Raw genomic sequence first — 13,609 nt, 5'->3', positions numbered from 1 at the left:
TGGAAAAGAGAGAACTGCGGGTAACTCCTCTTTAAGGTAGACTGGGGAACAGGAAGAAGATCCTGATTTCACAGCCTGATGTATTACAGTCAGGGGTGTGGACAACAGTGTCCATGGTGTAAATACACCTACATGCTTCATGGGACTGCTAGAAGTGGGTAAGCAGAGGCACTTCTCACATCCAAACTTCAGCTTCTTTTATTAAAACAAAGCCCAACAGATTCATATAAAGAACTTAAGAATAAACATCACCTACAAGGACTCAGACATTCAAGAAAGCAAGAAGGGGAGTGGGGGAGCAGTGAACAAGGAGTTAATGCCCCAGGGAACAAATGCCTCACGTCAGCTCTGCTGCTCAGGTGCCAGGTCTCTGTGGAGCCCATCAAGGTCAGAGCCATTTTGTTTCCCACCTGGATCGAAGTTAATGACCAATTAAGAACAATTACAACAGCAAAAAAATGAATGTCTATCAGATAACATCCTCTGGTGCTGTTCTACCATGCCCTGGCACCTAGACAGAAACATCATGTTCCTGAAGGAACAAGCCTGCAGAAAACTAAACCTTACACCAGACTTTGAAGAGCTTAAATCACTAGATAAACCAACCAACCAAAAGTAGGTAAGTCCTGACTCTTCCAATTCTCCAGCAAAGCTTCCATGCAAGCCCAGCCGTCCTCCAGGCTTCCCCTAAAGCGATGCTCAGGTCATTTCTCCTATCTCTGCTCCCCTGTGCCAGCTCCTGCCTATTGCTGTCTGCAGCTGCCTGCTCAGCTCCCCTCCGCCAGCACAGAGCTGGTGTTTGCTGGGGGATGGAGACTCAAACATTTCAACCAACAGAGGAAGGAAAGTAAATGGAAGTGTAATGATGTGGCTGCGTTACCTCTGTCCCAGTCCCACCACCCAACAACCAGCTGTTCTTTAGGCAGCAGCTGCACACCGGATCAGTGTGTATGCTCACACAAGGCTGTTTCAGGCTCCAGCAGCAATAAGGGGCAGGGTGGAAAGTAAAGAGGCTAGAGAAAGAGGAGAAGAGGGGAGAAAGGGCATGCCTTGACCCAGCCTCTCGTGCCCAGCCACCACAGCATGCTCTGGATCCAACGCCTGCCAGTGACACGTGCCAGCATGGCTGGAGCTTGGCTGTGCTGCAGCGCGCAGGCATGATGAGGCTGACCTCATGTAGGTCACAGCTTGGTTGGGCTTACATGTGCAAACAAAACTATACAGGTTTTACACAGCAGCCGTGGAGACGTGTACCCGGCACAGACACTGCCATGGCCCCCAGCGTGCACAGACCTTGGCAGGGGCAGGAAGGTGGAGCAGGAGGTGATGCAAGGTGAGAAACAAGCAGCATTTGGGGGTGCAGAGAGGGACAAGACAGCAGAGCCATGCAGGGATCTATAACAACTTGCAGATAAGCACATCAGTCATTGCCACCCCCTTATCTAGCCCACTAACATCCTCCAACTGTGCTGCAGAAGTTATCTGTCAGGAGGCTGGGGTTTTAAGTCTTTTTCAGCTACAACCTGCTCCTACCTCCAGGCAGCCAGTCCAGATACCAAGTGTGATGACAATCTGGATAATTAAAAGTGACCCCCATCCCACACAGCAATCAGCTTATTCGTCACACCACAACTCAATATAGCCCTGCTGCCTCCTAAGAACAGCTCTAATCTCTGCCTAGCAGCTACCCTGACAGCTCACACCTGAAGTGCAGCCTGTGCACTGCATGTGTGAGCACTGCTGTGGTGACACATGGACCTCATCAGCCTTGCAGTGTACAGACAGCCCACAAGTCTGTCCGATTCGCACATGACACTTTGTCAAGTCTCTGAACTCTTCCTTTCCAAAAGCAGCAGACAACAATGGCTCTAAAAGCTCTGAATGCCAGTTTCTAAGATGCAACTTGCCCTGCTACCCACGTAGCAACATGATTCATATCAAACGAGGATGACTGTAGGAAGCTCAGCTGGTGTACTCTGTATATGGCCCTCTTCAGGTTGGTAACAGCTCATTTAACTCTTTAAAATATATTATGGATTGAGGATGTGCTGAATATTAGCATTAAATTGCACTGGCTTGAGGTTTAGCATGGAAGATGACTACTGTGCAGGGAGCACGGAGGGTGTTTTGGCCAGTGACACCAAGGAAAGCTCACACCATGCTGGAGGAGCACTATGCTTTTCACCTTGTTCCTCAGGGCTCCTCATACAGCCACTGGGCCCTGCACTATGAGGGACTGTGGGGAAATCTTCCTGTTGAACTACTTCCCTGTATCTGAGAGGAAGCTCTGACCACACGTGAGTCACAGGAGACACATGGGGTAGTTTTTCCTGTGGAAGCAGTTTCTGGCTTCAGAGCTGACGCACAGCACAGCCAGCATGGAGGCAGTTGCCCCCTCAATCAGTCAGAATTACGTTGTTAATGAGGTTTTCTTTTCCCCTAACAGATGGGGAAGTAGAGCAAACAGGGTACCACCCTCCGAGTGAGCACTGGCTGCCTGCGCTCAGCTGTTCTTACCAAGAGAATCTCCAGATCTGCGGTTCATGTACTTCCCCACGCAAGAGCACACCAGTAGCTATGGCAACTCCACCACTACTTACTTGAGATCCTTTCAAAAGGACGTGTTCACAACACTAGCGAATTTGCTGCTTGCAGTTTTTGTATTACTTGAGATGCAGCTGCCATGAGATCAAGCAGCAAAGGGACAGAACTGGCACTGACATCCTACCAGCTTAGAGGCAATCGTGCTGGCTTCTCTCTTTGCTTTACAGAAATCAGCACTGTCATCTTCCCCGTCCTCTTGAGACTTTAGCTTGGCAAATTATTCGTCTTACAAGATGAAGGCTGGGGTGGGCTAAAAACAAGCCAAGAAAAACCTGTGCTCCAGGTAGCATCCTGAAACACACTCCCCTTTAGGGCAAAAACACATCCCAACTTACCCTTTGTCAAAGAAAGAAGTATGGCCTGGATGAGGGTACTTTGTGCCGTTGCTGTTCATCATGCCACTGCTAACGTTCCCTGAAATGTAAGATTTCCGTGACGCCTGGTCCTTTGCAAAATTTCTGCAAGCAGCTAATTTGGATTCTAAGGCCTGTGAAAGGGAAGAAAAAAATAACGTCAAAAAAGTAATATCCTTAAGAGAAAATATTTTGCTGCTCGAGTTCAGGCTTTGTCATGACCCCAATGTCACTGTGATCAGTGTGATCACCTTTGGCAAAAACTGAACACAATGGGAACAAAGCTGTCATTTTCTCTGTCACCCAGCCACAAAGAAACCCACACAATGAGATGCTGATGCAGACTGCCAGGCACGACTGGGTTCCATCAGGGCTCAGATTTTAGAACATTTCAACTATTCATTATGTAAAAAAAAGAAGCAAATTCTTAGCAGAAGTTACCAAAATCTCTTGCTGCAGCAGCTGGAGTGGGCCTGGCATAAGCAAATCAGAAGACTAAGAGAGAGCCTAAAGCAGAATCCTCAAGTTTTGGGTGGGACTGTGTATTTGGAAAGTTGGATTTTTCCCCAGGACAATGCCTTCTAGCATTTCTTTTTTAATCTCAGACTGAAATACATTATCAGTTTCTTAAGGCCCACTGATAACGCTTCAGAACAAGAAGTTCAACAGCCACAGCATCAGGAGGAATCAAAGGCAGCAGCTAAGCTCATCTCTGTGGTCTGTACCTCACCTCTGCTGCTTCCAAGCAAGCCTGGTGAGATCTTTTCCCCTGTACCAGGTGACAATCTCTACCTCATCCACTGACTTCTGGCAAGAGGGAGAACAAAATCCTGATTGTCATCTCCACTTCAGAACATCATCTGCCCTCTGTGCCATTTAACACAAACTGAGGCTTAACTTGATGAATATCCATCCAGTCCAGCAGAAACTCTACTTCTTATATCCACCCTGTCTGTGGGGGCATTCACACGCTTGCAGAAGCATGCACTGGAGACAAAAACTTATCTCCTCAAGCACAGGGGTTGGTCCTGTTCTACATAGAAAAACATTCCATTAATAAGGTACTGACATGATAACAGAAGTCACTGAACACTATACAGTCTTCTAGAAACCCATGTAAGCTTCCTTAGTGACTCTATAGGAAGATAGAGTATTGATCTCTCTCTTGGTCTCAAAGCTCCTATCAGCTCCAAACAGCCAGTGCAATCTGTGCCAAATGACTCCCTGCCTCAGCTGCAGGCAAGAAAGCTGAGGGAAACCTTGCAGAGAAAGGCATGGGCTGAGGTATCCTATGAGAAGCCAAACCCAAAGAACTCCTGAACATCCTGTAATTGTTACTAAACAAACGAGTGAGCTGGAATTCTGTCTCAGGGGCAGAGCGTGTGTCTAAGAGCAGTCTGGGAAAGAAGCCTGCTTATTTGGCATTTCCTGTCCTTGCAGAGTAATCACACGGGATTGTGATTAAGCTCCCTAAATCCCCTGCAGACTCTTACTCACCATGATCTCATTTTAAACATGTCGCTCAGGAACCTCGAGTAGTCCTGCTGCCCTTTCAATCCAACTACGAGCTCACTGGCTCAAAATGCAAACAATGAGGTAATTTTTAATTGCAAACTTTGCTAAAACAACTGTTTCTGCTGCAGCTACTGCTGTTCTCAATGTTAACCACAAGAGAGAGATGAAAGCCAGCACCGGAGGCTAGACACGGAGGCTACCCACACTTCCATTCAAAACACTAATCACTGAGGCACGTCAACAAGTTCCTCACAACTCAAAAGTCATGTCTTCGTTCAACTGGAAAGCCTGGCATCCTAAACAACACTGTAACAGATGTTCAAACCACTTCTTCCCCACTTACAGTGGTAATCCCTTTAAAAGCTCATGCATTTCACTTCCCCAGCAGCTACAGATGGGAACATTTGGCTTTCTCCTGATTTATTTTCCTCACTTTCTTATCAACTGTTTCTAGATACTTTTTCTCCATTTTGACCACCTGTTGCAGATCTCCTCAGGCACATGAGGCAACACCAGCAGTGTGATCTCAGCTCCCCTACCATGCATACAGTAACCGTGCAGCAGGCACACAGAGTCTGAGGTTCAGCTCTGCATCTTGCTCTCATTACAGATCCCATTTAAAGGAAGAACAAGCGGCTGACAGCGTCTAACCCCATATACCAAAGTGCTTGAGAAACTTTACTCCAAATATGAATTTTGTCACCCAAAACTGGCATCAGTACCTTAGTAACATGTTTTATAAATCAAGATAATTAAAAAAACCCACATTATATAAACTAACCACCGAATGTGGATGATTTGGAAACTACAGTATGTATTCAGCATGGGGCGAGGCCTTGCTGTAATTGCACGCAAGGATAAAAGCTCAGTGACAGCAGCACAGAGTGACAGATACCTCAGTACAGAGCACTCACCCCCACTTTCCGTAACAGATCTCCCACAATGTTGAGTGCAGATATTCTAGCTGAAGGAGTAAGGGGACTGGTACCAAATCCATTTGGTATAGCTGCAAACACAGACACATTTTATTATATGCTCCATTCCTCCACAGTTCCTTTTTTTTTTTTAATTAAAAAACCAACTTCGACACATAAAGGTAAATCTAAAATCCTTCTGCAGACTATTCGTACAATTACCCCACAGTAACACACAGACTACATGAACACTAGCCGTGGAAAAAAGAAAAAACTTTATTCCTGTCCACTGCCCTCTTTCCCATTAGATCCTCACGCAGAGTTCATGTGCTCTCTATCTGCAAGGCTACTGCCTGCAATTCATCTAATCCAGCCAGAGCTTTCTCTGGGATCTACTTTTTCTAATTTGAAAAATAATGTACTAATCCTTGTGATTGTCCCGAGCCTTCCAGATGGGGAAGGGGACTGGACTTACATCCTGCTGCCTCACAGAGAAAACAGGACCCCTGAAAAGGATGTGTGATAACAGAAGCAGTCCAGACCATCAGAATTACTGCCCACCGTTCCCTCACCACTGCTACTCCACATTTAAGCAGAAATATCAGTCACTGCTCTCCCCTGCAATCCCAAATGTCTTCAGTGCTCTCCTGCAGGCATTTACCCCAGCCCCCTACAAACGCAGTATATAAGATTCACCATCCTTTTCTGTAATATTTGCCCATTATACTCCTTAAATGCACCTGATGCTGCCCCAGGATTTAAACACATCTTATGCAATGCACGTGGGATCCGTATGTACCTACATTTACTTCAAGTTCACCAGCAAGCAGCCGGTCTGAAATAGTTAACAAGCTGAACATACTGCCAAACAACTAGCCACAGTCTCGTTGAATTATACCTTTTGGGGAAGGAAAACTATTTTCTGATCCCTTTCCAACAGGCGTAGCTGGCAAGGAGAGAGACGCCTGGACAGCCGAATCCATCTTTTCACAGTCTAGAGTTGGAGAACTGGGCGCTGACTTTCGGGTGACTTCTTGTTGCCTCTCCCGTACTGCTAGCTCTTGCCGTAAGTCTGAGGGTTGAAAGAAGAAAAAATAGCCACACGTATTGGTGACTGATTTCTCCAACACACACTCTCTCTATTCATTTGGGAAGGAGGAGGAGACACTTTGCAGCAATCCTGTATCAATAGCCTGCTGCTGGCTCTCTCCAGCAGCAAGGACCCTCACCTCAGAGTAGTCCCAGCCCAACTCCATCACTCCCCATGACAGCTGGGAGCAGAGAGGCAGCAAACTGAGCCCTCCCCACACCAAAGAGCTATGTGGTCCCAGCGAGCACAGCAGGTGATTTGACCTCAGTATTTTTCCCCCATCTGTAGTGCGAGTCCCGTGGAAAGTGTAGCTGGTGACAAACGCCTGCTACCTCTAGCTCCTGCTCAAACAGAGGCTGGAAAAAGGGAGGAATGACCTATTCTTGTGTTTCCAATTTCCCATTTTAATCTTCCAGTTAATAACCCACAGGACTCTACACTCGTCAAAGACAGGCAAAAGGCTGTATCCAGTTTCTTGATGCCTCGACAAGAAAAAGAACAGACTGGAGAGGCTCAGTAGTCAGAATGTCAGGAAAAGAGACTGGAGATTAGGAAAGGCGTGTTTTACTCTCACCTCCTCTCCAGGCTGCTGCTTGCCCCTACCTTGCCCACTCCCATTTCCACATACATTTGCTACAAAGGCCATTCAGCACAGGTAAGCAATGAATCTATAAAGCCCTTAGAAGGCACTAGGTGCAAATAAACGATACATTACAAGGGAGTTGTTCCTTTTTGGGTAGAGCAACTTAGTCTTTTACAGACCTCATATTCCTTGTCTCAATCTGGTACAATGTGTAAGAGAAAATTATTTGTACATTATGGCTTTTAAGTTACCATAAAAATTTAGAACCAATTTTAAGTAAAACAGCATAGCTAAAATGAAAATCTGGGCTTCTAGAAGAGAAATTCTGGCTGTTCAATCAGAAATGTTACATTTCAGTTTGACACCGTATCAGTCCTTTTAGGAGCTAGTGTTCCTGCTTGCTGTCAGGGGGAATAACATAGTTTTACTACCTAACAAATGCTAAAAATTTCCAAATGACTCATCCAAAAAACAAGATGTCTTTTTTGCCAATTATTCCAGTGTTCTTGAGAACAGTCCCCAGGTTTTGCTGTTTCTTCCAGTACTATTGCCATAACCCCAAATTACAATACATATATTACCTCAGAAAATACTTAATCTCCTTTTTCACATTTATTATTAAAAAAACCCTGTGCTTCCAACTGAGGCTTTGAATTTGTGGGGCACAAACTTGGTTCAAAGAGGTTCACAAAGGAGAACAACAAAAAATCCCAGCCTCCTGTCAAGTGCATCCTCTTACCCTCAGATCTAGGCTGTAACAGGAATTATTTTAGAAAGCTTCACTTCAGAGACAAAGTTGAAAACCACTAATCTCCAAACTACATTAATGGCAGGCGGAGGCTTACGAGCGGATCATCCCCACTATTAGAGAAATCAGTTTCCACCAACCATTAAAAAAAAGCTTCCATGGCATCCTCAATGTGAAATCCACTGGGGGATTCCCAACTCCTAACCATATGCCAGGCACTATCCCAAACATCTCTGATCCCACAGGTCTAACCAGTCTTTACTGGAATATCTTTAATAAACTAAGCAATTTCAAAGAGGTTTAGAAGGAACACAGGAGACAGGATTATTTAAGTTATTTAACCATTCATCATGTATTTGCCTGTCACTTCCCATGCCTCGCCTTCCTATAAAAGACACAAAACCATAGGAAGTGGGAACTTCTGAAGCACACTTCAAGTCTATTACATTGGTGGAACACCGTATGTTTTTTCCTCACCTAGGTTAAAAATGCTGAATTAATCTGATATTAATTTTGCACTACACAAATTTTTCATCTTAGCTTATTAAACATAAAAAGAATAGAGAACATACTGTTAGGAAGTAATACCTAACACTTACATTACACATCCAGTTCAAGTCTCATTATGTGAGGCTTTCTATAAACATGAGCTTTGGGTGTTACACGTCTCCGTCAGCAAGCCAACAATGTACCAAGACACAGAACTAATCGAGCAAGCCATACCTCTCGCTTCGTCCTTTAATCTCTGTACTGAAACTAGCAATGATTCCTTGTCATCCAGTTCACTTTCTAAGAATGCATTTCTCTCAATAGCCTGGTTGAGCCTTTGTTCAAAGTCTTCCAATGAAACTATTGTTGCCCTAGAAATAAAATCCAGAATATTAGGTTCTGCAGCTCAGCTAACATAAAAGCTTATTCAAAAACATAATAGAGGAAAAATGTTACCCGGGTCTACATTCAAGTTAGTCATTTGAAAGCTTTGGAAATGCTCCTTAGAAAGGACTAATAAACTCCAAAGAAGCAGGGGAATAAGATGAAAAGAACATGATAGCATCTGGCTCTCAGAGACGTACCAAAGAGCTGGGGAAGAGCCAATCTAGCGCACCCATCTCCATTTTTCCCAGCCATGCTCCAAAGCCATACATTTAATCTGTGTATTAGCTCAGGTGGTGCTGTACTCTCCAGAGCTCCAGACAGGCAACAGCCCAGTGAGTGCAGAAAGCAGGGCATTGGGATATATCCTAAGAACCAATTCGTTCCATGACTTCAGAGGGATAACTCATGTGTGTCAAAAGTCAGTCATGAGGTTAACAGCCTTGTGGAAACAGGGCCTCAGCTCTTAGATCTTTCTGCCAGATAGCCAGAGGCTCATTCCTGGTCCCACTGAATCAATGGCAGAATTCCCATTCAGCAAAACGGAAGCACGACCTACTCCAAAACTGGGCGTTTCTAACAGCAGCCTGTTCATTTTATGCACTTATACAGGACATATTTGGTCTCTACAGTCATCCAGCTGTTATGCAAGGAAGGAGGAGGCTCCTTTGGCCTGTTTTATTTAAAAGAGACTAAGTAAAGCATTAGCTTCTTACTTCAAAGGGGCTTTAAACTACAGGGATCACAAATATATTATAAAAGTCACCTCGATGGTAGTATCAAAAGCAGCGCTCTGGCTTGGCTTGCTCTGAGCCTGCTTGCACTGCTTGTTCCTCACAGTAACACAAAGCACTTTCTGGCTGTAACATAACACTACCGGCTGATGGAGGTGAACTCCAAGGGTAAACTGCAATGTTCAAAGAATCAAGTGTCTTGGAGTTTGTTTGGGTGTTTTGGAGTGTGCATTATTTTCCCTTTTAGAGAATAATAAAATACTGTCTGAGTAGCAAAGAAAGGTGTAGGTGGGGAGACCTCATCACCACCTACAACTACCTCAAGGGAGGTTGTAGAGAGGTGGGTGCTGCTCTCTTCTCCCAGGTGATGGGGGATAGAACAAGGGGAACTGGCACCAAGCTGTGCCAAGGGAGGTTCAGGTTAGAGATAAGGAGGAAGTTCTTTACTGAGAGGGTCGTCAGAAGCTGGAACAGGCTGCCCAGGGAGCTGGTGGAGTCACCATCCCTGGATGTGTTTAAAGAGCGGGTAGACGAGGTACTTAAGGATATGGTTTAGGGGGTAGATAGGAATGGTTGGGCATGATGATCTCAGAGGGCTTTTCCAACCGAGCCATTCTGTGTGATTCTGTGTGTGTGTGTGTGTGTGTGTGTGTGTGTGAAAAGAACTAGTGAAAGCTTTAAGGAAAGAAGAGGTTTGCAGCCTTCACCTCTTTGCACGTTCCAAGTCATCGTTGGACTGCTCCAGCTCCCTCACATACTTATGCAGCTGATCTTTAATGGCCCGCGTCTGGCTGAGCTCATCCTCTAACATCGACACTTGCTTGTAACTTTGTGCATACTGGTGCTCCAGTTTCTCCTGAAAGAAAGAAACAGTGAGATAAATATCAGCCACATACACTCTCCAAGTTATCAGTAGTAAAATGGGACAGAGAAAGTGACATGCTCGCTGCAGTCTGCTGATGTGGGATTGACTGCGGGTAATACAAACCAAAAACTGGAGAGGTAGAAGGAACATGCTCTGATCATCAGAACTGGACACAACATTAAAAAAAGAAAAATCACAAATACTGCATTGTGCACAGGCATCTTGCCACGACACAGCTGGCTGCTCAGAGATGCATCTCTGCATCTGTTCCTAACAGCCTGCACCGACAGCTGCTCTGAAGCCTCAAATATCCAGGAAGCCAGAGAAATCTAACTGCACAGCCCCTCCTTCAGTGCCTCTCGCTTGACAACTGCCATACCGTTTCCAGAACTTGTCTGACATCTTCATTAGCAAAAATGAGAGCCAGTGAAATCTGTTACATCATCTCCAGGTCCACAAGTTCATCTTCAAAAGGCCGGAAGAATTCATTCCCAAACACGCTGTCACCATCTCTAAGGGTACAGATAGGGGCTTACGGAAAACTACTGACCTTATAAAACACATACTGACCTTACAGATACAGCTAGGACTGGATACTCAAGCAAGCAATTTCATAAACTTTATTTTCACTGGATAAGTTTCCAACTTTTGTTTTCACTAAAATAACCCAAGCCTACCAAAAATGATGCTTTTCCAAGATTCCAAAAGAGGCAAGAACTTGTTAACACAGAGGCATAAATTACAAGTCACCTTCTGCACATGCAGATCCTTATGCAACTCCTGTCTCCACAAATACAGCTGTTAAAAAAGAATTAAGAGATTCTCTCTGAAAGATGTGCACAAATGACCCATCTTCAGCTTTAAGGTCTCATAAAACCAAGAAGACCTTCTAGGCAAAAAAACTGTCATGAAAAGGAAGATGATAACACAGCAGTCTGACAAAACATACTTGTGTTGCCTGCCCTGTTGCTAGGCTGATGTTGCCGGTGTAACTAATAAAGCTACTACTTGGCAAAGCTTAGAGAATCCAAACAAACGAGCACAAACTCCATGACAAGAGTTTCATGATGTGAACAAGAAAAATTCTGCCAGAAATTTCCCTAGTAAGTTGCTGGCCTTATTTGGCGTACATGCCATACTCAAGTCTGGATCTTAAACAGACAACTCCTTTACTTCATTTGGATATTCAGTGCAGAAGAACAGAGCAGAAAATCTAAAATGAGAGCCAAGGCATATCTGTGAGAAGAGGCAATGCTATTACAGAAAAGACCTACCTTTAATGTTTCCACTTCATACTTCAGTCTTTGGTTATCTGCTTGTAAATCTCTATTCCTCTGCTCAGCTTGCACTAGCTGTGCTTCCAACTCAGCTTCTAATTCCCTGCTCCCCTCCTGAAATTCAGCCAGCTCTTCCCGGGCTTCCTGGAAGCTGTAAGGAGAGGATTTAATCAGATGAAAATCCAGCATCTCTCAAGTTAAAGCAAAATCCGCAGCTCTTTTAAAATAATAAGCTGAAAAAACAAGAGTTTTGAAGTACCTAAGTGTCATCCATAGACCTCTAAGGGGAAAAAAGAAAAGTGGGGAAACAGATAAACTACATAATTAAGCTTAGCTATAAAAGGAAACTCATTCTCTTATATCAAACAAACAGTTACATTAAATGCATGTGTGAATACAAACTTGTATCAAAGCTATTTACAGGATTCATAGGAGTCTGACAGCCACTTTATCTTCCTAGCAGTGAGCACAGAGTCAATAATTAAACATTTAACCAGGTGTTGGTCAGAAACTCTTAAGAACAGCAACAGTTTCTGGACCTCTGCACTACCTGAAAATGTAAGGTTATTGAAAAGCATGAAGGTTTGAATCCTTGGGTCATTGAGCACTGCGGCAGGAAGCCAGCACATACCTATCTTATTCCACTACAATTTATTAAATACTGGAAGTAACCACTCCACATACTCAGCTTATGAAATCTGCATCTTTACCATACGTAATAGCTCAGCTCTTAGCAAACACCAGGGAAAACTAACAAAGTTTTGGGAAACATATCTACTGGTGTCCAAGAAAGAATTTTATGACACCCCAAACCAGCTTAGGTTTCTCCATGTGGACAGGCCCCTTCACATGTCGACTGCCCTCCCCCCCAAAAAAACACCAAACACAAACAAAAAAAGCAACTTGCACCTTGGGGTCTTTGGTCTTGAGATAGCTTTAACTGGCTTCATCTCATTCACATGAGTAATACTGAATGCAAGGAAAGCTTTCCAAAAAAAATAAACTGGGAGTCTCCAATGCCCCTCACTCCAGAAAAAAAACCCATACAAACTCCACCTCACCCCCAAAAGAAGCACAGCATTACTCAAGACAACCACCTCTCTCACCATTTTTGGTAACCAAAGAGCCCTGTGCTCCCTAAAAGATGCAAACCACCGGTAAAGGTTGGACTACGAGGTAAAATACACTTCAATAAACTGCAGCAGACGCCAGATCAGCCACTTTTCATACCAATAATTCAACCACGAGAAGCTCGAGGGAACAATGATGACACAAGGCAAGCCCAAAGGCGCCTTCTAATGATAAAATGTCAAGATACTACTTAAGGCAGCACTTTAATTATACTAAGAAGCACATGACTGCAAAAGGGCTCTGCTCTTGCTCAAACATGCTTGAAACATAGCCTGGAGTTCATGGCATGGTAATGTGGTGAAAGAAGCACTCACCTCCCACAAGGCTGGAATTTTTAAAGCTGAATTTAAAGCTAGAAATGCAGAGATCCCTTTTAAAATATCTAATACCCATCTTGGTGCAGCCTTGCAAAAAATAGTTTAAACTATGTTCCAGTCATTAAAAACCAAATCCAGACTGAAAATCTACAACAGTTACCTTTGTTTGTACTTCAAGGAAAGCTCTTTCCAATATGCAGTTTCCTCCTTTGGACTTGAAAATGTTGGGATTTCTTCACTGTCCATGATCAATACGACCTGCGGGATACAAATGCAAGAATACACTCAGGATAAAGAGACAGGCAGATCGTCCCCGAAACTGCTGCTCAGTACCAGGTTTCACCACAGTGGCCCTTCTGACAGCGGCATCCAGGCTTGGCACCCGCAAGCAGGATGTTAACAATCTCTAACAAGCATCATTCAGCACAGAGACTTGCTGCAACAAGCAACATAATTTTACCCAGCTTCTGGAGACGCTTGTGCGGCAGCCTGAAATGAAACCAGAAATTCTGGCTGTATTTTGTACCTGTCCCTGAAACAGCAGTTAATGCCACAGGCTCGCTTAGGACCACAGTTGGTAAGGATATTAAAATTTACAGCGATCA

General features: G+C 44.3%; 1 protein-coding gene across 1 annotated transcript; it reads right to left on the bottom strand.

Moving 5' to 3' along the window:
• Positions 1–2,935: 2,935 nt before the first annotated feature.
• Positions 2,936–13,258, bottom strand: NDEL1 (nudE neurodevelopment protein 1-like 1). The gene is made up of 7 exons (XM_010181216.1): positions 13,165–13,258; positions 11,554–11,707; positions 10,122–10,270; positions 8,531–8,667; positions 6,285–6,458; positions 5,387–5,478; positions 2,936–3,091 (listed from the first exon to the last, which is right to left on the bottom strand). Exons 1-7 carry the CDS (start codon positions 13,248–13,250, stop codon positions 2,936–2,938), a joined length of 948 nt encoding a protein of 315 aa, XP_010179518.1. The 5' UTR covers positions 13,251–13,258.
• Between the last annotated feature and the right edge of the window lie 351 nt (positions 13,259–13,609).

The sequence above is a fragment of the Mesitornis unicolor genome, unplaced genomic scaffold (assembly GCF_000695765.1).
Source record: "Mesitornis unicolor isolate BGI_N332 unplaced genomic scaffold, ASM69576v1 scaffold53193, whole genome shotgun sequence".
Lineage (NCBI taxonomy): Eukaryota > Metazoa > Chordata > Aves > Mesitornithiformes > Mesitornithidae > Mesitornis > Mesitornis unicolor.
Note: the sequence above shows the minus strand (reverse complement) of the source record. Positions and strands in the feature narration are given on the sequence as shown.